The 23,500-nt window shown below is 54.5% G+C and overlaps 11 protein-coding genes across 11 annotated transcripts; 8 read left to right on the top strand and 3 right to left on the bottom strand.

Annotated features, from left to right (window-relative positions):
- Window positions 1-246: 246 nt before the first annotated feature.
- Window positions 247-1,787, top strand: PG994_002638 (uncharacterized protein; the record flags this gene model as incomplete). The annotated part of the gene is made up of 4 exons (XM_066854047.1): window positions 247-300; window positions 392-738; window positions 823-1,531; window positions 1,590-1,787. The coding sequence occupies 4 exons, from the start codon at window positions 247-249 to the stop codon at window positions 1,785-1,787; spliced, it is 1,308 nt and encodes a 435-aa protein (XP_066719902.1).
- Window positions 1,788-3,468: 1,681 nt separating this feature from the next.
- PG994_002639 (uncharacterized protein) lies at window positions 3,469-5,358 on the top strand (the record flags this gene model as incomplete). Its single annotated transcript, XM_066854048.1, has 5 exons — window positions 3,469-3,666; window positions 3,754-3,790; window positions 3,841-4,345; window positions 4,408-4,759; window positions 4,834-5,358. 5 exons carry the CDS (start codon window positions 3,469-3,471, stop codon window positions 5,356-5,358), a joined length of 1,617 nt encoding a protein of 538 aa, XP_066719903.1.
- Window positions 5,359-5,907: 549 nt separating this feature from the next.
- Window positions 5,908-6,516, top strand: PG994_002640 (uncharacterized protein; the record flags this gene model as incomplete). The annotated part of the gene is made up of 2 exons (XM_066854049.1): window positions 5,908-5,967; window positions 6,040-6,516. The coding sequence occupies 2 exons, from the start codon at window positions 5,908-5,910 to the stop codon at window positions 6,514-6,516; spliced, it is 537 nt and encodes a 178-aa protein (XP_066719904.1).
- Window positions 6,517-6,518: 2 nt separating this feature from the next.
- Window positions 6,519-7,368, top strand: PG994_002641 (uncharacterized protein; the record flags this gene model as incomplete). Its single annotated transcript, XM_066854050.1, has 2 exons — window positions 6,519-6,865; window positions 6,924-7,368. 2 exons carry the CDS (start codon window positions 6,519-6,521, stop codon window positions 7,366-7,368), a joined length of 792 nt encoding a protein of 263 aa, XP_066719905.1.
- A 405-nt stretch (window positions 7,369-7,773) lies between these two features.
- PG994_002642 (uncharacterized protein) lies at window positions 7,774-8,998 on the bottom strand (the record flags this gene model as incomplete). Its single annotated transcript, XM_066854051.1, has 2 exons — window positions 7,774-8,564; window positions 8,773-8,998. 2 exons carry the CDS (start codon window positions 8,996-8,998, stop codon window positions 7,774-7,776), a joined length of 1,017 nt encoding a protein of 338 aa, XP_066719906.1.
- An 865-nt stretch (window positions 8,999-9,863) lies between these two features.
- Window positions 9,864-10,482, top strand: PG994_002643 (uncharacterized protein; the record flags this gene model as incomplete). The annotated part of the gene is made up of 2 exons (XM_066854052.1): window positions 9,864-10,077; window positions 10,178-10,482. 2 exons carry the CDS (start codon window positions 9,864-9,866, stop codon window positions 10,480-10,482), a joined length of 519 nt encoding a protein of 172 aa, XP_066719907.1.
- A 38-nt stretch (window positions 10,483-10,520) lies between these two features.
- On the bottom strand, window positions 10,521-11,789 carry PG994_002644 (uncharacterized protein; the record flags this gene model as incomplete). The annotated part of the gene is made up of 2 exons (XM_066854053.1): window positions 10,521-11,617; window positions 11,687-11,789. 2 exons carry the CDS (start codon window positions 11,787-11,789, stop codon window positions 10,521-10,523), a joined length of 1,200 nt encoding a protein of 399 aa, XP_066719908.1.
- A 365-nt stretch (window positions 11,790-12,154) lies between these two features.
- Window positions 12,155-14,509, top strand: PG994_002645 (DEAD-domain-containing protein; the record flags this gene model as incomplete). Its single annotated transcript, XM_066854054.1, has 5 exons — window positions 12,155-12,414; window positions 12,452-13,385; window positions 13,438-13,596; window positions 13,650-13,822; window positions 13,876-14,509. The coding sequence occupies 5 exons, from the start codon at window positions 12,155-12,157 to the stop codon at window positions 14,507-14,509; spliced, it is 2,160 nt and encodes a 719-aa protein (XP_066719909.1).
- Window positions 14,510-15,485: 976 nt separating this feature from the next.
- PG994_002646 (uncharacterized protein) lies at window positions 15,486-16,692 on the top strand (the record flags this gene model as incomplete). The annotated part of the gene is made up of 2 exons (XM_066854055.1): window positions 15,486-15,738; window positions 15,914-16,692. The coding sequence occupies 2 exons, from the start codon at window positions 15,486-15,488 to the stop codon at window positions 16,690-16,692; spliced, it is 1,032 nt and encodes a 343-aa protein (XP_066719910.1).
- Window positions 16,693-18,640: 1,948 nt separating this feature from the next.
- PG994_002647 (uncharacterized protein) lies at window positions 18,641-19,208 on the top strand (the record flags this gene model as incomplete). The annotated part of the gene is made up of 2 exons (XM_066854056.1): window positions 18,641-18,841; window positions 19,098-19,208. 2 exons carry the CDS (start codon window positions 18,641-18,643, stop codon window positions 19,206-19,208), a joined length of 312 nt encoding a protein of 103 aa, XP_066719911.1.
- Window positions 19,209-20,363: 1,155 nt separating this feature from the next.
- PG994_002648 (uncharacterized protein) lies at window positions 20,364-22,184 on the bottom strand (the record flags this gene model as incomplete). The annotated part of the gene is made up of 3 exons (XM_066854057.1): window positions 20,364-20,437; window positions 20,599-21,368; window positions 21,412-22,184. 3 exons carry the CDS (start codon window positions 22,182-22,184, stop codon window positions 20,364-20,366), a joined length of 1,617 nt encoding a protein of 538 aa, XP_066719912.1.
- Between the last annotated feature and the right edge of the window lie 1,316 nt (window positions 22,185-23,500).

Below are 23,500 nucleotides of genomic sequence, written 5' to 3' on the forward strand. Positions count from 1 at the left end.
CACGACTAGTCAAGCGCCGACTCTACCGATACCGTGTATTTGTTGGTCTACTATCACGACATCCATCGTCCACTCAGGAAGGCATCGAAAGATCTCGACATTTGCTGAGCGCATATCCATCCTCGCCATTCTGATTTCTCCGTCTCGCGACTTGATACTCCACTCGCCCGGAGTACCTATCATCTAGAGGTAGCGAGCAGATTGTACGTGGCATCCGAGCTACATTAAATTTCCAATTCCGTCGTCATGGACAGTGAAGTTCTACAGAACATTGACCTGTTCCCGGCGGCTAACAGCAAGGTAATTTCGGAGCCCCTGCTGACTGGGCACAAGCGTACTCTTTTCTGTTCCATCGTGGTTTGCGAACAAGGCTAACTGGTTCGTCCAACAGTCATTTATTGACAACTCCTCAAACTGTCTTCGTCAACTGTCCTCCATATCATTTTGGGACAACTTTGACAACGGCCTGCCCCAGCAGCAAAACGTCAACAACCCCCTATCACCCCCCGTCACAGAGCCCAAGACGAGAAACGGTTCATTAAGCCCGCCTCTCGCGAAGAAGGAGATACTATCCAAGTCTTCCCGAATCTCCAAGTCAGGGTCCAAGGGTCAACAGTTGAAGAAGTCGTTAAAGCGCAAGCAAGACTATTCAGCGCTCGACTGCACAGACTACTGGCTTCGTTTCGATAGCGACGACGAGAGCCTCGACAAGTCAGAATACGACACCCAAACCCGCAGGTGAGCTTCCAAAATACCCCAGTTGACTATGCATTTCTATGTCGTAGTCAAATAAGCTGAATACCTTACTGAACTGTAGCTCAGACCCTTCGACTTCATCCACCCGTCAGCAAGGTCATCACGGGTCACGTCATTCGACAGTGTGAAGCCTGATTTCCCGTCAATGATCAACGACCTGGTCGATTCTGATAGCGCGCTTGATCACGCACTTTCATCTGAGGAGGAAGCTTTCGCAATGGCTCTGGATGATGATTACACGAGGAGGGGCGACGAGACGCCCCTCGATGTCATTCCCGAGAGACTCTACTCTACCCCACTGAGCTGGGAACCCCCACAGCCCGGCCTGCGCATGGAGTCGTCCTATACAGCAAACAGCCCCGTCTTCAACGACCCTGAGCGCCAACGACTACTGGCCATCGCCATGGGAACTGGCCTTCCCCCGATCAACACCACCCGCGCTGGTGCGCCAGTCGACTACTTCAACTTTGAGAAGCAACGAAGCCCCAGCACCACATCTGAGACTAGTGATCCGCGCCCAGAGATGAAGCGAAGGACATCATCAGTGGCGAAGCCGATGCGCTCCGGCCAGACTACTCCTGCCGATATTGGCGATCGCAAGGACAAGCCCAGGAACAGTGATCGGGCAGCCCACAACGACATTGAGCGCAAGTACCGCACAAATCTGAAGGACAGGATTGCCGATCTGCGCGAAGCCATCCCATCTCTCCGGTCGATACCCGAGGATGATGATGATTCTCCAGTTCCCGCGTCGAAGGCGCCAAAGGTCAGCAAGGTCAGTTCACAGCCTGTACTCGCTCTTCTTCCTTTCTTCGTACTAACATCCACCATAGGGTACCATCTTGACCAAGGCGACTGAGTACATCCACCAATTGGAGCGCCGGAATCGCAACATGACTCACAAGAATGATGAGCTGACACGACGCCTACAAGCTTTCGAGCAACTTCTGGGTGCTGGCCACCCCACACCCAGCTGGCAGCCTCAAGGCTACGGCGCTTCGGTGTTCCAGCCCAGGGGCTATGGAACGTGAAGCTTTGACGACTTATGAATACAATTAATCTCGACAACACCACCCACACACACACAACAACAATCACCCCTCTCTACTCCATACGGAGAAAACACGATACACGGAATGCTTTCTGGCGCAGGATGGGGGTCCGGATTACATGGTTATGGGGCTTTCAAAAAGAGCGGATGGGAATGCTGCAAGGACGTTTCGAGCCTTGGAGGGAGCAGCCGGCGCGGATTGTAGATCATTGCACATGTCAGCAATTTTACGACGGGATAAAACTGATGCGCGCGCATTTCACAGCATAGATACACTGGGCGTCACTGATTTTCAGTATGCATGGATACCCCGAGAGCCGCGATGCTCCCATTGGCATCGAGCCTTGGGGAGCAGTCGCCATTTCATGCTTCTATATATATACACACCTTAGAGGGATTTGTTGATGTATTAGTCGCGGCATCCGCATGTTTTTTTTTAGCGATTGAGCCCGTCATGATTTCACATGGCGAACAGCATTCAAAGATACCACAATTTTAATGACTTCGCAAAACACCTTCTCTACTGTTATCTCTCCCAGTGATCATCCCCCCGGGAAACCGGGGCTTCTTCGAGGTGCGACCAGCAGCTAGTCGCATTTCCGACATACACCAATTCCCACCGAGAGCTTCGTGAATTGACGGCGGCAACCCTGGGAACAACGACTCTGGCGATTTGACGGACGGGTCTACAGAACACAGAGAACCGACCAGGCGCGGAAGCTTGTCGCATATATCCACAGCAATCGAATGCGAGGTCCGGAGCCGGATCGCAGGTTTCCATCAGCAACGAAGGGCCCTGCGCCAGAGCGAGCGGCCAGCAGTGGTGTTAGGCAACACGGGAACCTGTCAGTTACGATGTTCACACACAACACGAAAGCAGGGGCGAATATAGGGTGATTTATCCATCCCGTTGTTACATACCTCGAAGACACCTATGGTGCTTGCCCATTCGAGAAAACGCGGGGTCTCGAGCTATGGCCGCCGGCTCGGTTAATATGACGCTTCATGCGCGGCATCAAAACAGAACAGGCACTTCAGAATCAAGCCCTTCTTGTCCACCAAACGAGTATCTGCTTACCACTTACCGAGGACGGCAGAGGGAGATATATCCCGCACAGACTACTACGATATGGCAGCATGCTTGGGCGATGACGTTTACCGATGGGAATCGGGGGGGGGGGGGATGGATGAATGGGGAAGGGCACACCCATATTCCAAGCCGGTCCGTGCAGCAATCGAGCAGGCCAGCCATCAGCCATGTGCTACATTCTCTCCAACAGCTATCAGATGGCAGTCTGTTCGTGTGACACCTCCATCATGGCCATTGGCCAAGCGTACCCCGGAGCGCACGTTTTCGCGGCACAGATTACCACCATCCCCAAGATGTTGATGGTGATCTCGAATGCGCATGCGCTCCCCAGATATCAGCCGGCGTGCGGGACGGGGGCTCTCAGATTTATTGAAATGGTCGGTATTGCATTGCATCTTGAAGCTGCTAAAGAGAATGAACGGAGGCAGGAAGGACCATGCATTTAAATGCCATGGAGGGTTCGCTCCCCTCCTGTTCCTTGGGGTTGGCGATGCGAAGAACTCCCTAGGAACTCATGTTCTCCGTGCTGTGATTTTCTTGTTCCCCGGCTACGCATTCTTTCCGTTCCACGATGAACACGAATAAGGACGTCGTCGATAACCCGGGGTGGCCGCCGGCTGCTGCTCCCGAGTCGCGAGCCCCCCTGCTCTTGGGCGTGAACACGGGGCTCATGACACTGGCAACCATCTTCATATTTCTGAGGTTCTACACGCGATACGTCGTTCTGAATCGCTTAGGTTACGACGATTGGTTGGCGCTCCTGGCACTCGTAAGGATTCCCTAGACTATCCTACGCGCCCCGCCCCTTTCCATTAGAGATACGTTGGAGACTGACCTTGTTCCCCCCTCCTGTCAGATATTCGTTCTTGCTACGGGCGTGACGCAATGTTGGAGTAAGTCGATCGGGCTGCCCCCAATGATGGACCGCACATGCTGACCCGAGGGTTCTTCCACAGTGACGCAGCATGGGTTAGGACGCCACATCGACACATTTCCCCAGCCCGACGGGCTCAAGACTACACCCAGCACCTCTGGTTCTCGGTGCTGTGGTACAACACGGCCGTCATGGCGACCAAGCTGGCGCTGCTGGCGCAGTACTACCGCGTGCTGCCCGTCCAGACCGTGCGCCGGGCCTGCGTCGCGCTCCAGGTCGTCATCGGCCTCTGGGGCCTGGTCCAGGTCATGCTCAGCATCTTCACCTGCTTCCCCATCCAGGCGTACTGGGACAAGGATCTAGCTCTGGGGGGTAGTAACCCCGCAGCCAAGGGCGCGGAAACGACGACGACGGTCAGATGTATCCAACCCCTCCCGCTGGCCTACCAGAACGCCGCCGGCAATATCGCCACCTACGTCGCGGTCCTGGCCTTGCCGCTCCCCGCTCTGAGCAATGTGCACTTGCCGCGCGCGCAGAAGTGTCTGCTGATCGGCATCTTCTGTCTGGGCTTCTTGTAAGCCTAACCATGTCTCCGAATCGTTGGATGTTAGAGGGCTGATCCCCGTTTATATCTAGTACCTGCGGAGTGGCGGCAATCCGGATCATGTACTTTCGCGAATACAGTGACCCGACCTGGGAAAGTGTGGACCCAGCCATCTTGTCGCTGACGGAGCTCTGCTCCGGCACCATCTGCCTCTGCCTCCCGACTCTGCGGCCGCTGGTCGCGCGCTGGCTGCCCGCATCGCTCAACAGCACCGCCGCGTCCGCCACTTCTAAAGGCGGTAACCGATCCACGGCGAACCGGTCGCCTGTCGACAACAACCACGGCGGCGGCGGCGGCGGCGGCGGCGACCTCGAGAAAGCCTCGTTGGGTCTTCCCAAACGACCCCCGCCTGCGCCCATACAAGCGGCGGTCGCGGTGTTGGCGGTCGGGCAGGGACCTCGTACTACAACAGCAATACTGCTACCACTATTACTACCGATTCTTCGTCGTCATCGCAGAGGAGGCCGTCGGCGTCGCTGCAGCGCCCCTCGGCCAGCGGCTCCGACTCGGACTTCATCTACGGGCTCGAGACGGCGCGGAAGGCCGTGCCCGCGCAGACCCCGTCGCCCGAACCGCTGCCCGTTTGCGTGCCCATCATAAGGCGGCCGTTGAAGCTGGGCGGCGGCGGCGGCAGCGGCGGCGGTAGTAACAGCAGCCGGCGGTCCTCGACGACGGCCGAGACCAGTTCCGTGGTCCGGTTCGCTGCCATGCCTGCCGCACCTTTGTCTTCGTTTTCGGCGCAACAGAAACAGAAACAGCAGGGCAACTACTATTACGCTCACCGAAACAATTCGAGCCATCCAGGCAATAATTACCTTCGGGGCCAGAGCAGCAGCAACTGGCTGCTGGAGTCGCGCGTCAGTACCGAGATCGGGACGAGTAGCAGCCCGGTCCCGTCGGAGGAGCGGAGGACGTTGGGGTCGGCGGCTATTCGGGTTAAGCGCATGGTTACGAAGAGGGAATCGGTCGTGGCTGGATGGTGAGGGAGGGGTGCCTGAGGTTACAGGGGCTGGGAAAAAACAAAAAGGGGGAGGGGGGGGGGGGGGGGAGGTGAATGAGACTGAGCATGGGAATAGGAGATGCTGAATTTGCTGCCTTATTTACTAGGTTTTTGGTATGAACTCAATGGGCTTGTTAGGATGTGAATGGCTTCCTTGGATCCTCGGTACCTGACAATTGTGCCTCCCGCCTATGTGTATACATGTCAAAGGACGTCTAGCATGGCTTACATCAGAGCATCCGACCATGATCAAGGCATATCGCAGGCTATTGCATCTTTAGGCTTCAACAAGATTCTGTGCCCCTTGTTGCTAAGATGCCCTTGGGCTTCAATACAGAAGCAACGGGGTTCTTCATCAAAGTCCCCCGGATACCTCAGACTTTTATACTCTACAATCTAGAGACCTATATATACATCCCCCTACCGATGCTATCAATGGGTCATGGAACTGGAATCATCATCACTGCACCACCATCTCTCCATATTACCAAGCCAACCTTGCCATAAGCCAATCTATACGACCCTTCACAGTATGGCCCACACCGAGTTTCATGACTTCAACAAGCTGCCACCAGAGATTCGACACCATATCGTAAGTGCTATCCTAATGATGGTCATGTCATGCATTTCGCAGAAGTTCAACTAACATAGCTTCTTTTAGTAGGTGGAAGCACTTGACCACCCGCCATGCCTCCATGCGTTCTACTTCAATGCCACAGCAGGGCGCCGGCTTAGTGCGAGCCGTTTCGTCGATCATTACTATTGTCATGCAGAAATGCGTTACATATCACCGGAATCTCGGTTGAAACCAGAACTGAACTTGCGTCGTGTGAATCAAGAAGCTCGAGACGTCGTGCAGCGCCACCACAAAGATTTTCTCAACCTCTCTAGTGGCAAGTCGGCGGCCTTTCACCCAGGAGTACTAGCAGTGGACACCGAAAAGGTCATGTTCTATCTCATGAACTTGAAACACTCCATCGGGGCCATGACGAGACCCCTGCGACGGAACATGGAGATCGGCCAAGGGCTCCGCCACCTCGCCCTGCCGCTCTTCGACATTGCCTATTGGCCCGACTCGGACACACGGCGGACTTTCGACCCGTCCCTCCGGGCCCCGCGGACAGCCCGTGGCTCTTGCTAGGAATGTCGGCTGCACTGGTGGCGCTCCCCAGCCTGGAGACGATCCGCCTCGTCGTCGACCGCCTCTCCAGCCTTCCCTTTGGCGCCGCCTACCGCCGCCTCTCCAGCCTTCCCTTTGGCGCCGCCTACCGCCGCATCCCCGGCAGGAGGGCCTCGAAGAAGTCCAAACGGGCCCTGGTGGGCACACGCACCGAGCTGCACGCGCTGGCCAAGTCGCAGCCGCGGGACTCGTACGGCTTCAGCGACTACGACGCCTTCGTCTCGGACTACCAGTGGCTCATCAACGTGCCACTTTCTCTGTTCACCTCCCCGCCCCACTTTCCGCCCCAACCGCGGATGGCAGCCGCCTGGTAAGCGGAGTACACGGACGAGTTGCCCTTCGCGACGTACCACCCGATCTTCCTCCAGGTCCGGAGCGAGCTGCAACGCCTCGCCAGCCCCCCCGCTCTTCCCGCCCCGCCGTGTCGACGTTCGCTTGGTGGTCGACCTCGACGCCAACACGAACGGGCACGGCCGGCCCCACGACGAGGGCTACGACCGGTACTTTGCGAGCTCGTCATGGGTGTTGGACTGGTACGCCGCCGTGTCTGGATACGAGCGCGAGGTTAAGGGATACGAAATCTTGGGTGGGATTGATAGCGATCCTGACTTTGAGCCCGATTGTCTCGACACCTTGAGCGACGGCTCGGGTCCGGACTCGGCATACGCGTCGACGAAGAAGAAGAAGAAGAGATCCAAGATTTGGACCAAGAAGGCCGCTAAGAAGAATAGGGGCAAGGGCGCCAAGGAGGATGAGAGTTGTTCCGAGTACTGTCCTAGCGATTGTCCGGAGGATGATCCGCCTTCGGATTAAGAGAGGTCGACCACATATCTCTTTGGGTACGCTACGTTGTTACAATTGGGGCATCGTGGTCAAATTGGATGCAGAAGATGCTGCTTGAGCGGTGGGTGGACATGAGTTTGTGAGCCCCAGTGGGACGGAGGGTTTGGATAATCCCTGTTCTGGATGTGGTCATGCTTCAGACTTCTTGATAGCATAGAACGATAGTGAAGTTCTACAACGCCAATACGGCGCTTGGTACCGAGTGAGAGTACGACGAATCTATTATACAGTGAGCAACATATTTGCTGAAAGACTTCCTATAGCTATCTCTATTGTGCTCAACTCCGTTTTGAATTACAAAGTCAATGCATCTCACAAGCGCGACTGCGATCCTATCATTCATACAAACCCAGTACTAAACTCATGGTTCTCCCCTTAATCCTCCTCCGTTTTTGAGGTACTCTCATCTGTTTCTGAGGTACTCTCATCTGTCTCAAGACCTTGAGCAATGTAGGCTAATCGCTCTTCCCATGCCTTCTCCTTTGCCTCCTCCATCATTATACTCATCACTTCAAAACATTCGCTGTAAGCCTTCGGTTCGCCGTTTCGTTCACTGCTGGGGTTTGGTTCTTCTTCATCCACTATTACAGGGGCCAACTGTCGTTGTTCTTCCTCGCTCGCGCAGCGATTGCACGTAGCCTGACATTTACCCTTGGCGAGCTTCAGTGTGGCCCAGTGAGTCGACCGCGGAAAAATTTTTAACTGCCAGGGGCTATGCTCGCAATTGTGGCACTCCTCGGGCTTCCAATATGGCCAATAGGCTCCATCGGTAATGGCAGTCTGCTGCAGCGACATGACCTCGGCCCAGAATACCGGGTGGTCTCGGACCATCCTCTCGAAGGTGGAGTCTAGAAGGGGCCAGAAGTGAGCGTTTTTGACGACGTGGATGAAGTGCTCCTTCTCGTTCGCCAGGTCCTCATCCTCGTACACCTTCTTGACGCCCTCGAAGAAACCGGCCAGTTCTGACGCCGCGAATTGCTCGTCACTGTCTTCGGCCACGTAGAAGGCAGTCTGGGCCTCGATCATCCTCTGCTGTAAAGCGGCGTAGAGGTAATTTTGGGCATGGGCGGTCAGGTCGGGCAGCAGGAATATACGCGAGCAGCGGATTAGTCGCAGGCATGCAGTGAAGTTGCTGCCATCCTCACCGAGAACCTCCCCAGGTACGCCTTTGCACAAACCATGTTAGCCAGTAGAACCGCGTCGTGCTCTGAGATCGTGTACTCACATCCCGTGTAAATCCAGAATTACGATCCACCACACTGCCTGGACATCTTGCTCATCAATACAGTAATACACCGGATTTACGAGTATCTTTGAAGTTTGTCAGTTGGAGTAAGCCCGAGCGAGTATTTCGTGATGGGATGAAAGTCTTACCCAACTGGTCTTCAAGCCGGCGTCGAAATACAAGCAGCGTGAGGAAAGTATGACCTGGTGAAGACGCCAACTTTGGTCGCCGCATCTGACTAACACGTCGGAGTGGATGCCTGTGTGGAGGAGCCTGGATGAGTACGAGAGGAATACAGATCAGCATTGGCAAATATAATTTCAGAGGTAGCACATACTTCTCATCATACTGGGCGTTACGTGGGAGAGCGGCCATGGCTACGTTCGGCCCTAATCCTTGCCTCCAGGGAGAGAAGTGAGGCAGTATTTGCACACAAAGAGGGAAGTTGTGAGAGTGTTGAAATGAGAGAGCCGCGAGAAGAAGCCCAATGTGACAGATGCCAAAGTGCTTCTGTACAAATAACACTGAACAAATGTGACAGAGGGGTGCGATGTTGTCCCAATGTGGGGGATGAAGGACGAAAGAAATGGGAGAGTGTTTTTAGGACAAGAAGGTACAATAAACAAGATGAAAAATTCTTGTAGCCGGAACGCGAATTAATTTCAGAAGCGTGGAGCACAAGTCGTCACTTAGGTACTTACAGTAATGATTTCACATATACTTGACCTTTTGGGGAGCGAGCAACGATTTTGCGGTGTAGTTGACTGCCATCATTCCCTACAGCGCGAGGATTGTGGACCCATATACGGTTCACCTTTTAGGCCACCATTGTAATTACCCAATGCATACTGTAGCCCATACTCTTCTCAGGGCTTTGCTCCCTAAGTATAACGACGTTGATTTATGTCATCAGTTCGGGTGGTACCACCCACATTAGGTTGGCTTGCAAACAGTATCTGAATGTCAACCTGGGCATGTGTGCGAGTAGATTTATTAGAAGATGCCATTAAAACAACTTGTCTGTAGTTTCCGTTGTCAAAGCTGATGTCCCTACTGCCGTACATGCCTTGGGAGGTAAGATGTACGTTGCGGAGGTCACGTGAGTTATGACGAATGAGGTGGACTCAGCTGAATGTCAATCCTGCAGCGCGAGGGGCTGGCACTGAGGGTTAACGATCAACTGGATCCCACGGCTTTACTTGCGCAGGTGGTCTTTTTCTAAATCTCAATCGTCGCGAAAATGTTGAACACCGAAGCGAAGAACTGGTATCGAGATGACTACATGATTTCGACCGAACCACTGCTCATCCAGGTCGACCAAGTCAATGCGGTACTCGGCTCTGATTTGATGTGGTGGGCGCAAGGTCTCCCCAGAGATCAGATGAAAAAGGCCCTGCACAACTCGCTCTGCTTCGGTCTCTACGCCCTTCCGCAGTCCACGGCGGAAATCGCAGGTATGTCTGGAAGTAGTTCAAGCCTGTTGTATCTCCTTATGCTATTCTTCACGAGTCCCATGAGCGAGATTTTCCCCGCTGATCCACTGATTCTTCGTAGGTCTGAGCAGTCCAAAACAAGTCGGACTCTTGAGAGTTATAACGGACGATGTAACTTTCGCCTACTTGACCGATGTCTACGTTTTGCCAGAACATCAGGGAAAAGGCAATGGTCGCTGGATGCTCGAGTGCCTCGGCGAGGTTATCAAAGGGTGGCCGCATCTACGACGGTTCATGTTCCTGACCAGTGATGCGATGGACATGTATCGCAAGACGCTCGGTGCCAAGACATGGGAGGAGTGCGGAATGAAGGATGTCCTGGTCGGTCTAGTCGAACGGCCCGCAGCGCATCACCCAGGTCGTTGATTGTCATTAGCAAATTGACAGACAGGAGACCGCCTCGTTCAGCTTTTGGAGCCGGTCTTTCCGTATGCGCCTCCAGCCAATTTCCTCATCTCCAGTGCACGCTTATAGGGTGGTGCGGTCGGTGGCTGTACGGGATCCAGTGATACGTGACCAGGAGGAAGTCGGTATGAAGCATCGGAGTCGAAGGCAGAGAGATCACCGCATGCGATAAAGGGTGCAATCCATCTCACATCGTCCTTCTCAGGGGCGCGTAGATCCTCAAACTCCACTTCTGTGACTCCGTCGGCATCGGTACTGCGCGGGTACTCCGGATTAGAATCCCAGGCGCTGGTTTCGGGGTTCTGAAGAATTGTCGGCGCCCTGATCGGAAGCACGCTTCGCCTCTCCTCCATCATGTCTGACAAGCGGTATCCCACGCCCAGCGGCTCCTCCAGACTAGCTGAAAATCCCTTCGGGGGTTGGAAATTCCGGCAGACGATGAAGGCCTCGACACTGCTGGCGCGCGATGAGCGAGGCTTGGCGACGTGGACTTCCTGGAAGAAAATCTTCAGCTGAGCATATAAGACATCCACGTTCTTGCCTCGGAAGATCTTGGCCACGAACTTCCCGCCCGGCTTCAACACGCAGAGGGCTAGGTTCAGGGCAGCGAACAACAGTTGCGACTGCACATAGATATCCAGATCATGTAAACCGGTAACATCAGGGGCGCCATCGCTGATGACCAAGTCCACAGGGTGAGCCGCCTTCTGGTCTTTGGAAGTTGCATCATAGTCCGGATCTAAAGCATGCAGTAGAAGAGGGACAGTGGCGGGATGTGTAATATCTGCCCGCAGAGTGATGATACCCGGCAGGGGGCTGATGGGCTGCAAGTCGATTGAAACGATCTTGACGTCCTTCCTTGGCTTCAACTCATCCTCGGAGGGATCCACCTCCACGATCTGCTCCTCAGGGGCCGCCCCTTTTACCGGTCCAAAGACGCCCAACATCTGCTGGCGGAACTTGGCCTCGCGGTTTTGCCATGCTGCACGGCCAAACTTCTCGCCCTTGATGAGTACACGTGAGAGGACTTGTGACCAGCTTCCAGGGGCAGCACACAAGTCTATAACTCTGGTGACATCGGCGAAGAGGTCGAATTCTGGATTGGGAATGAGTTATTGAGATTTCTTCATCTGATGGATGGCGGGGTTCTACAGCGGAAACGGACCTTCATCCAACTGCAGCAACTTGAAAGCACTTCTTGCGCGCCAACCCTGCTCCTTGGCCAGGCGATAGTAGGCATCGCGCTTGTCCTTTGATGATTTACCCATTTCGTCTTCGAATTATTGATTCTTTCCTAGTATGTATTCAGAAATGTCGGCATGTAGAGGTACAAACACGGTCTATTTTCTGCCCTTTTTCCTTCACCTATCGTTGGCGGGGTGGTTCATTCTGGAGATTTCCAATTATTTTTTCCAGCGAATAGGATGCTGCGAAACAGGGCAGATTTAAGGTATGGTCAGTGCTAGGATACATTGCTGCTGGGTGGGCTTAGTGGGCAATGTCGGTCCAAAAAGTTGCCGATCTTTTCAAAAAATTTAGAAACCTCGAAAGTCTTGAAGCTTCAGCATTCGTTCCGTCCATAGAAGGAAACCCCGCCCTTTCGCAACCTTCTGCGAAATACCCAGCCCTCACCATGGTCGATTACAAGAAGAGGAAGCTGAACCTGGCAGCGGCTGCTGCTGGTGGTGCCCAGTTGACCCCAAAGAAACAAAAGACACAGCCCAAACCCAAATCGCAAAAGCCCGTCAAGAGGACCAACCGATTGCTCGCCGCCGATGCGCTCAAATGGAAGACAGCCGAGCTCTCCGACATGTTGAACGACGCCGAGGGTTTCTTCGGGCTCGAGGAGATTGACGATGTCGAGGTCATCAAGAGGCCCGACAACTCGGTCGAGTTTAGGACTACCGTAGCGGAGGACGAGGACGAACAGACCGAGAGACGATGGCGAAGGCGACGACGACGACGAGTTCGAGGGCTTTGGTGATGACTCGGTGGAAGCTGACAAGGTTGAGAGCCAAGAAAAAGTCGAAGAAGTGACGTCTCCTGCCGAAGTCCCTACCGAAAACGCCAAGGAACCTAAAGAGAAGGCGAAGAAGGAGAAGAAGACCAAGGCCGAGAAGAAGAAAGAGAAGAAGGAACAGCAGTCAGCAAAGAAAGCCGACAAGTCTGAAGAGGAACCCGAACTAATGACCAATGCCTTCAATGCGCTGGATAAACTGGAGGCGGCGGAAGATGAAGTCGACGTCTCGGCTTGGGTTCGCTTGGATCTGTCACCACAGGTGCTGTCCGGTCTTGCCAAGCTGAAGTTCAGCAAACCAACCAAGATCCAGAAAGCGGCAATACCACACATTTTAGCTGGTCACGATGTTATTGGAAAGGCCTCCACGGGTTCCGGAAAGACATTGGCCTTTGGTATTCCCATTGTCGAGCGATGGTTGGAGATATCGGAGACGACCGAAGAAGCGTTCGAGCCCGAATCCAGGGATCTCATCGCTCTTATACTATCGCCTACGAGAGAATTGGCCCACCAACTTACAGAACACATGAAAAACCTTTGCAGCGGGATGCCTAGCTCCCCTTTCATCTGCTCAGTTACCGGAGGCCTCTCCGTGCACAAGCAGCAGCGCCAGTTGACCAGAGCTGATATTGTCATCGGCACGCCTGGTCGCTTATGGGAAGTCTTGAGTTCGAGCACTGAGCTTATGAACAAGTTCAAGAATATCAAGTTCCTTGTCGTGGACGAAGCTGATCGCTTACTTTCCGAGGGTTCCTTCAAGGAAGCCGAGGATATCCTCAATGGTCTTGATCGCTATACGGTCAATGAAGACGAAGAGGCACGGAAGCCTTCTCCGCGCCAGACCCTGGTCTTCTCAGCCACCTTTCATAAGGGTCTGCAGCAGAAACTTGCGGGGCAAGGGCAAATATGGCTTGATGAACCAGGAAGACTCCATGGAATATCTCTTGAAGAAGCTCAACTTCCGCGAGGACAAGCCCAAATATGTCGATGTCAACCCGGTCGCGCAGATGGCGGAAGGGCTTAAGGAGGGCCTTGTTGAGTGCGGAGCAATGGAAAAGGTAGGACTCCTTTAAACCCTCTTTCGCCAAGCCGTTGCTAACTTATTACACAGGATCTGTATCTCTATATGCTCTTGATGTTGTACCCCAACTCGCGGACGCTGGTTTTCACAAATTCGATCAGTTCGGCGCGACGGATAACGCCAATGCTGCAAAACCTGAATCTCCCAACAAATCCGTTACATTCACAAATGGCCCAGAAAGCCCGTTTACGATCAGTTGAAAGGTTCACGAGCGCTGCCGAGGGGCAAGCATCCATATTGGTGGCAACTGACGTAGCTGCTCGTGGTCTCGATATTCCGGAGTCGAGATGGTTATTCACTACCATGTGCCCCGTGCAGCTGACGGGTATGTCCATCGTTCCGGACGAACAGCCCGCGCTCAGAAGACCGGTGTCAGTATCCTGCTCTGCGCACCTGAAGAAGTCATTCCTACGCGACGCCTCATCGCCAAAGTTCACGCCGAGGGCAAAGGAGCGGGCAAGAACTTCTTCGTCCAGACGCTAGATGTGGACCGTAAGCTTGCCAGCCGCCTCAAGCCGCGCGTCACGCTGGCCAAGAAGATTGCCGACGCCTCGCAGGCGAAGGAGAAGGGCAGCAAGGAGGACGAATGGATGCGCAAGGCCGCGGAGGAGCTAGGGGTCGAGTACGACAGCGACGAGCTGGAGAAGGCAGGCAAGTGGGGAGGCCGGGGCAGCGTGCGTAAGGAGAAGCAAAAGGAGGCCAAGAACTTGACCAAGCAGGAAATGGGCGCGCTCAAGGCCGAGCTGAAGGAACTCATGTCCCAGCGCATCAATACCGGCGTCAGCACGAAGTACATCGCGACGGGCATGGTGGACATGGACGAGCTGTTGAAGGGCGCCAAGGGGGATTTCCTGGGCAAGGTTGATGGCTTGGACATCCAGAGTCTTTGAGTCAGTCGTGTGTCTAGCTACTTACACCAAAGTCGGGCCTTGTTGCAATTTTCGGCCACTTTTCGGTTCATCTTTAATATGATACCCAGACAGCATCGTTCGATAGAACAAGCAATAACACATGCACAAAACTGTAGCACGTCAATCTCGAACACATTGGTGCTGACTGGTTCCCTGCCGGCCCTGCCGGGTCTTCAAAGTAACGATTTCTGTTTGTGGGGCATTGTCGACTCGCTGTTACAGCATTTTCTCGTGATAACCTATCTCTTGCGTTCCATACTTGGTCACTGACGCACGATCGTATCGATGCTGTCCCGAATGTATGGAAACCTGGGGTATTATTGGACTGGCTTTTATGGAGCTCAATGGAACCGTTCGACTTCAATGTGGAAGACGGGTTTCATGTTGCATTATGACATTCCCGAGAGCCTGGAGATCGGGATGTCTACGCTACTTGATGCGATATATCCGCAATCAGTTCTTGATCAATGAGGTTTTCAGCACGGTGGCTTTGGTCTGTACCCTGTGTCTCTGAGCGATATCGGGCGACAAGAGCGACTCAGGCGTGTCCATGTCGAGCACCCCTATGTCTTCGTCGTAGTGACGGACCGCAGGGCAACAGAGAACCAGGGTCATGACGGGTGGTGAACAAAAATAAGGAAGCTCTGCGTGTCTACAGCAGGTCGAACGTCGGTAGAATGGATTTCATGTTCGGTCAGTGTGAAGTATTTTATCCACTAAGGCTTACGTGTGCATGCGAGGTAGGTAGTTGGCGATGGGGCAGGTGGCAGTTGTTGAGATAGAATCAGACTGTCATCATGCTTATTAACAATCGGCTGACGCTCACCTTATAAAACAACCAATTGTAGCCCACGCTTATGTCTCAGCCGCTAGCTGGGAGAAATCTCTCCGCTCAAAGCTCAATGAGTGTGCCGGTGTTCCTACGTATACGTTGGAAGTACGAACGTTAGCAATCATGCCCGAGTCGGTTGCTGAGATGCCGGAGTCAACCATTGCTCTGCTGAGCAAGGCTTTCAATCATGACAAAGCGGCACCTTCTGGCCCGCACGAGACCAAGAAGGTGGCTGCCCGGTGCCACTGCGGCGCCGTCCAGTTCAGTGTCAGCTTGCCCGTCGCGAGCCTGCCGCTGCGAGGTTACATCTGCCATTGCAGCATCTGCCGATACACGCAGGGGACATACGCTCGGAATGGCGTCGTTCTACCGCCCGGTGTCGAGCTGGACTAGGCCGGCGGCTCAATGAGCGAGAAAGTGGCAGGGTACAAAGTACCGGGCTACACTACGCTCCGACTCTTCTGTTCTACGTGCGGGACAACAATTGGTGGTGTAGGAGATATGGTCAGTCGTCCATGCCGGTTTCACTGTTTGACGACAAGTTCTGGCAGTGGCGCATCCACGCCTTCCCCAAGTCGGTCCCGACGGCGGGTTGGTCGAATGGTTGCTGCATCCGGATGATACTGCTGCTGTTAGCGCCCAGGAAGGCGAGGAGACCATCTGGTACAGTCCGGACCACGAAGAATCCTTCGTGGCCGCGGAGCCCGAATGCGCCGCGGACGGGACAGAGCGCCTCCGGGCCGAGTGTCACTGCGGTGGGGTGTCGTTCACCATTCCGCGGCCCAGCCAGGACATCCTCGACGACGAGTACCTGCGCGACTACGTCTCGCCCGCCGACCCGGCGAAGTGGAAGGCGTTCCTCGACCTCTGCCGCGACTGCGGGCGCCTCTCGGGCGCCAACGCGGTGCCCTGGATGCTAGTGCCGCGCGTGGTCATCGAGCCGCCCGTGCCGGCCGACCTCGACCTCGACCTAAACGGACAACAACAACAGCAACAGCAACAGCAACAACCGTACGGCACCCTGAAGACGTACCAGTCCTCGGCGCCGAACACGCGGGGGTTCTGCGGCGTCTGCGGCGCGACCGTCTTCCTTGCGACGAAGCACCGCGCGCCGACGGCGGGCCAGGCCGTGCTCAACGTCGCCATGGGCTTGCTGCGCGCGCCCGAGGGGGTCAAGGCCGGGGACTGGGTGACGTGGCGCACGGGGAAGCCGGCGTGGGCGGAGGATGCGAGGGCATACGACGAGGAGTTTACGGTGGGCTTGGTCGAGGGGCATAGGAGATGGGGGCTTGAGAGGGACGGCGAGGCGCTCGAGTTTGACGTGATCTAGTCGCGTTGGGCCCGTGGAGTGTAGCGCGCCTCGAGATGAGAATACTTGCAATGCACTCCTCACAAAATGAAAACACTTGGTGCCTCGGTTATTCAACACACTGTCGCCAAGCTGCAAGAAGCGAATCCGAAATTCCACGATTTCTCATGATTTCAAATGTACAGGCAAAATTGTCTGAGCTTTGCAAAAAGACAAAAAAAAGAAAAGGGAGCATAGGGAGCTGTGCAAGGGGGATGCTCGTTGCAAACCAGAGAATGACTGTATGTATGTATATACATCTCCAAATTGAAAGCTGGCTGGTCAGTACGATGGAAACTACCATCTTCGGGCCACAGAAAAACTCAAAAATTTCCAACTCAATAAGGGGAATTGCGACGACGCTGATGCGGATGCCTTCATTGCGGGTAGGGAAGGCGCAAACAGAGGATTGCTCCGATGCGGGGGAAACTGCGCGGAGGTGCGACAGTTGATGCGTAAGTGTGGTGGTGGCTTCCCCTGGCTCCCCTCCTCCAACTCTACTTCTTTATCCCCTCTCTCTTACCGGGACTTTTTAACTCAATCAACTGATGAAACACCATTGCGAGCATCCCAGCGCGCTGTTGATCGTGAGCATGATTGATACAAACAGGCCATGCACGACTGGGCCAATCATTGGACTGTGGACGTGGGACTGGCCAACACATCGCGTGTCCATTGCGCTCACTCTCTGCTGCTGCTGTATTCATCCATTCGTTTCGTTCGAGTCCAGCCTGCCATGAACTAAGGTGTCATGTCCCATGTTTCTCAAGTGAGAAATCGGGGAGACACCGGGGAAGTTCTAGACCAATGACCAGATTGTTCCTCTGTCGTCTAGATGAAAAGCATCATCATGAATGAGAAATGATGCAACTTCGAGGCGCGCGGCAGTGGTGGGAGAGAAGCAGTAGCCGTTAGGCTTGATCCGACATGCAGAAATGGGCGCTCCTACTCCCTCGAATAAGATGAACCATATTGTGTCCACCACCCTCCCCTTCTTTCTCTTGTCGATGATGGAGGGGGGGCAGTATCTGGACTACGGAAGGACACACGGTGATTTTTCGACCATCACGACGGACGCCTCTTTATTGGATATGGTCCCCATTTCCGATCTTGCCTCAGAACCACAGCGGAGAGGGTACGAAGAGAAGAAGAGGGGAAAGCACTGCCTACCCGCGTGTCATTTGCATGGTTCAAGTGATATTGCCTGTCCATTTATCAATGGCTATCTATTACGGATGGATGGGTTTTTCTCCCCCCATGCCGGCCCAGCCTCTCTGGCTTTCCCAGTCCAGGTGACCAGGTAGGTTAAGCATTAGGCACAGTAGTTCGTCTAGCTCCCCGTCTTTTTGATCTCTCTCGTGGTATTGTTGTTGCTACCGCTGCTGCCCGGTGTCGCGACGTGCTACTCGCCTGTCTCGTCTCGTTCTGGGCCCTGGATCTGAGCTGGGGTGTGTTGGGATTAGAACGCGACGGCAACACACACGCACACACACTCCTCTCTTGCACACTCGCACGCTCGCAGCCGGACCACACAATAGTAGCTCCCCATCCATATCCCCATCCCATCTCTTTTCTGCGTCCGCCCTCCTCCTTTTCTCTTTTCTCTTCTTTCATCACCTTCTTCTTCCCTCAAATTGTCACCTGAAGCTGTACGAGGTTGTAATTGAAGCTACTTTCTACTTTTTACCAATCCCTTTCCAAGTCCTAAACTCACAGCTGCAATACTTGCGACAAGCTAGCAGCCCGTTTCGTAAGTCGGCCCATCCACTGCCCATCCGACTTGCGCAATTGTCGCATTCGCCCGCGCATGTTCGCACAACGTCGCGGGACGGGATGCGATGCATCCCGTCTTCATTTACTTCGCATGCTAACGGTACATATAGATTACTCTTTACCATCCTTCAAAACCACCCCAATATCACACGTCGAAATGGCGCGCGAAGGAACACGCTCGGCGACCGGCAACTCCAAGCCGCGCGTCTTCGATACTGTTGACACCGCGCCTGCCATCAAGCGCACCACCAAGCCCAAGACTACCAAGAAGCCTGCGGCGGAGTCTACTTCTGCTACGAGCAAGCCTACTGGTGTCACTAAGAAGACGCCTGCGAAGAAGAACGGTGTCGCTGCCAAGGTTAGTCAGCTCAGCTTTCCCATGCGAGAGCATATCCTTTCCCATTCGCTGTGCCGCCGCTCGGTTCGGTTTGATTTTCATGCTGTTCCGGGCTGCGAGTTGCTCGTGGCATTCCACTTCATCGTTGTCCATGCGGACTTGCGTCTTTAGCGTAACCACACACCGCGCTTTGCCCCGCTCCTTTCATCCATTCAGACTTCCCATGATCCTCCCTCGACTCTTCTCGCGTCTATGCAAATGACTAACTCGCACGCAGGCCAAGTCAGCAGTAAGCAGGGCCACCGGCAAGGCTAAGACTGAAACCAAGACCGATGAGGTCAAGGCGAAGAAGGCAACTGCTTCCAAGCCCAAGACGGCAGCCAAGTAGGTCTTTGGCCGCTGTAAAATCATGCACAATCGAGCCAAAATGAAGGCTTCCCGTTGGGCGGCGCTGGGGAAAATGAGCGCGCGCAAGCAGCTGGGCAGGGCGAAAACGCTCCGTTTGAGGCTACGCAATAAGCTATGATGAATGGCCATGTCAATGCTGTGAAGCACTTGAGCAACTCAAGCCCTGGGGGTCAATTCAGAGGGGGTTGCGTTCACCCCAAACTGGGGAAGCCCTGTTGGTTTGGACATGCTACCGAGACGCAGTCCATCTGCTGATCGGTTGGTTGATTCTGCGCGCTTCCTGTTTGCTCTTTGTTTTCGGATACCTCTTTGCGACTTTTGGAATAGCCTGTTTCTCTATCGGGGCGGTGCGGGCGGTGATATACCTAGATGGGCATTGGCTTTATGAATCGGCTGGGTTCGGCTCTGGATCCATCTTGAGAAAGATGTAGGAGTCTGCCTGCCTGACGTGGGTAAATGTTGGTTGTTTGTGTGTCGATATCAAACCTAGCCGGCGTAGGAGGAGTTCTCAGGGACAAATATATCTTACTTGCGTATTGCGAAACGTTACCTTCATCTGAACTCACTCAACCTGCGTGCGCTTGACACTGCCGGCCACCACTTGTCTTCAGAACATGGAGAAGACACTTGTCTGCGCTGTTCTAAGTCCGCCTTTGGTTCATGGTCCAATATTAAGAACCCAAGCGCCTTCACTTTGACACCAATAATACCTCCTGGGCTTGTCTGGTCCAAATACACACTTCAACTGCCCTAGAGCGAAAGGACCAATACGCGTGAGGGTAATGATGGATAGAAGATATCGTGTATCTTGAGTATATGCATTTCAGAACGAACGGTATATGCTAAAATAAGTAAGTGACCATGTGGATGAATTCATATCCCAAAACATAGATACATGACAGTCCACCAGATGATATGTATAGATGCCAGTGGCTCTCATTCGCCAGTGACCAAGAATATGCCATGATATCCGAGTAATGTACCAAAAAAACATATACAAGCAACTAGATATGCGGGAAACCTTCCCACGGGTGGACACATGTGCTGTACCCTGTGGTAATATCAACAAAATATATGCACAGCTAAATAGTAAGGATTATCGTTAAGATCGTAATCACGCTGCTTGAGGCGGGGCTCAAGTCGGGAAGTGGAGGGTCTGTCCCGGAGGCATCTTGGTGTTCTGCCAGTTGACATCATTGGTGCGTTGCCCTGTTATTATTATGTTAGCTACCTCATTCAATCTCGGCTCTTCAATAGATCGATACAATGCGTCTGTATGTAGAGGTAGGTGTTCTTCAGACGAGGGGAGAACCTGGTGATTGTGGATGGTGACGCATAGTCAATGAAGAAAAGGAAATGCAACAACATACCTTGTTGGACAAGCTGCATCTCCCGGACGCCGCACTGCAGCCCATTGCGGGCCTCGCGCTGGACGAGCTGCCAGTGGCCGCCCCGGGAGCCGTCTTCGTTGTTGACCCAGACCTCCTCCATGAACGCCTCGCCCTCGCGCACGGCGCGGTGGGGATTGTGCGTGGGGAGGCGCAGGATAGGCGTCAGGATGCGCTGGGGCACGGAGAGGAGGCGCTCCCAGCGGCGGACCCACGCGAGCCACGCGAGCGTCTCCTGGGAGTACGCGACGCGCACGTACGGGTTCACGTACGTGCCCGGCAGCTGGTCCTCTTTGTTTTCCTGACCGAGCTGCTTACGCGCCGCCTCGGTCACGTCGGCCATGAACAGGCAGCACTCGCAGGCGTCGTAGAAGACCTCAGGCTCGTAGCGGAAGCGCACGGGGCTCGTCACGCGGGCCGGCCGGGCCGGGTCGAGGAGGTGGTGGCCGATATCGCGGAAGTTCGGGTCCGGCAGGGACGCGTTGCGGTGCTGGACGTAGCGGGCCTGCATGGCGACGATGCCGCCCCAGCAGGCGGTGACGGGGACGGCGTCGGCCTGGCGCAGGACGGCGGCGCGGGAGCGGCCCGCGCCGGCATTACTAAAGTACGGGAAGAGGGCAGGCCGTTGCTGAAGCCCTCGGCGTCGCGCTGGGCGTAGAGGTCGTAGAACAGCAGCGGGTTGGCGAAGTCGAGGCCGCAGGCCGAAGGTAGCGCGTCCGGCCGTCGGGCCCCGCGTTGGTGCTGAAGAGCAGCTGCGCCGCGTCGATCGGGTGGAAGGCGACGTCGTTGAGGAACAGGATCTTATCGTATTCCACCGCCACGCCGCCGCCGTCCGCCGTCTCGTCGAGCTGGTCGAGCGGCCGCAGCGGCCGGTTGCGCATCTCGGACAGGTAGGCGAGCCGCTTGATGCGGTCCGTCCCGTCCGGCATCCGGATCGTCGGGAATTCGGACAGGGACACGTGCGGGTCGTACACGACCTTGTGGCGGCAACGCAGCTGGCTCTTCAGCCAGTTGAGCGCCTTCTCGCCCGCCTCCCCGCTGTCGTTCTCGTAGATACTCACGAAGACGTTATCTTCGCCGATCAGATGGATGAGCTCGAGCAGCGTCCTACCCCAAGATCCCGCGGCCAGATGACCGTCCTTGTCGTACAGACTGACACTTATAAAGACCTTCTCTTTGAATGGGTTGGCGCAACCAGGCTCGGCCGACGGACCATCGCATCGCGCGGCTAAGTCCCGGTAGTGCTTGGGCTGCCGGGTATACGACGGCGCAAAGATCGGGGTTCCGACAAAAAGTATAAATATTATTAAGATAGCGTATTTCAGCACAGTAAACAGGGGGTGCCCAGGACGCCTCCTGAGTATGCGCCTGAAGCCCCGTTGTCTTGATCTAATCCAGGTTTTCCAAGACTGGCCGCCTGCCGACGACAGCCGGTCCGCCCACGTGTCCTTCTCGACATCCTCGGCATAATCAAAGTCGCCGAGGGTCGTGGATGAGGCGGGCGAGAGGGCTTGTTCGGCCGGGTCGACGAAGGGCTGTCGCTCGCTTGAGAAGGCGGATTGTCGCATCGTTCGTGGCAAAAAAAGGGGGGTTGTTTAATTATCGGGCCTACGCCCTAAGGTCACGAGCAAATAGTCTTGTCTCGTCCGCATCGGTCAAGTCGAAACAGAGGATATGCCGCGCTCGTATATTCGGTTGGGGGTTTCGGAGCAGGCGGAGGCGAATTCGATCGATGGTGGTAGGGGCAGCGAAATAGGAGGTTGCCCCCCGATGTGTCTCGTTCCGTCCGATAGCAATCTCTGTGAAACCCGAAGGAGGGAAACGAGAAATTGGCTCGGCAAGAGGATATCAATCCAGCAGTCGCGTAACGTAGGGCCGAGACTATCGTCGCTGGAAGAGAAATCCTCCCAAGGCTTCCACCACACCACTTCCTGGGTTGTTTGGCGGCGAATCGCCCGTGTAGCCGAGCGTGAGCAGGCTGGGGCTTGGTTTGTCGCAACTTAACGATGCGACCCCTAACTATTCTCGTCTGGCGTAGCTGAGTCTCATGTAGCAAAGGAGCAATGAATTGGGCAGATGTCCCTCCAAGCAAGTTCGAATTGAAGTAGAAAACCCCCCCAACGTAAGACCCCCATCGGAGAAAGTGTAATCATCAAAGTGGTGGATCTCGGCCATATCCCAGCCGGGCGTTATTCGGGCTGGGGGGTTAACCTCAACGCCAAATATAGCACCCTGGTGGACTGCGAGGCTAGGCCGTCTCGAGGCTATCTTGCTCTATCAGCGCGACCCTTTTGGCTAGCTTTAGCGGGGTGGCCCCGCTGAAGAATGAATGAATGGACCCGTCTTAGACTTTGGTTTTTACAAACGGACATGACATATTACATATTCAGCTTCCATAATGTCTGGAAGCACCTCAAATATCCTCAGTCCCAGCACTTTTTGGGCTGGCAAGTATCCGAATTCGAAGAAATTAAGATGATATAATTGTGCTTATGTCAGAAGTTCTGATCGGCGCGCGCTTGGAGGCTAGGCTGGGCTAGACGTGAGAATGCAGGAACCGCGTGATACAGTAAGTGCTTGCATATGGCGTCCGTAAGTAACCTGACACTTCCTTCCCCCTACGCAAAAAGTCGATCAGCTCGTGCTCGTACCACATTCTATATAAACAATTAATACCTTTCCCGATATCATATATATACTTAGTTTCGGTATTGCATACGTTGTCACTCGCCTTCGCCCCCGTACTCACATCAGCTGGCCCCTTATTGTGAACAAGGTTGATGTCACCTGTCTGCCTGACCTTGTCTTAGTCGCTATCCGCTGCGCTGGGAGTAGAGGGGAGGCGTATGTAAGTCATTACTAGGTAAGACAGGGTCCGAAGATG

This window comes from Apiospora phragmitis (assembly GCF_038363925.1).
Source record: "Apiospora phragmitis strain CBS 135458 chromosome Unknown utg000003l:1.0-2676785.0:1.0-2680665.0, whole genome shotgun sequence".
Lineage (NCBI taxonomy): Eukaryota > Fungi > Ascomycota > Sordariomycetes > Amphisphaeriales > Apiosporaceae > Apiospora > Apiospora phragmitis.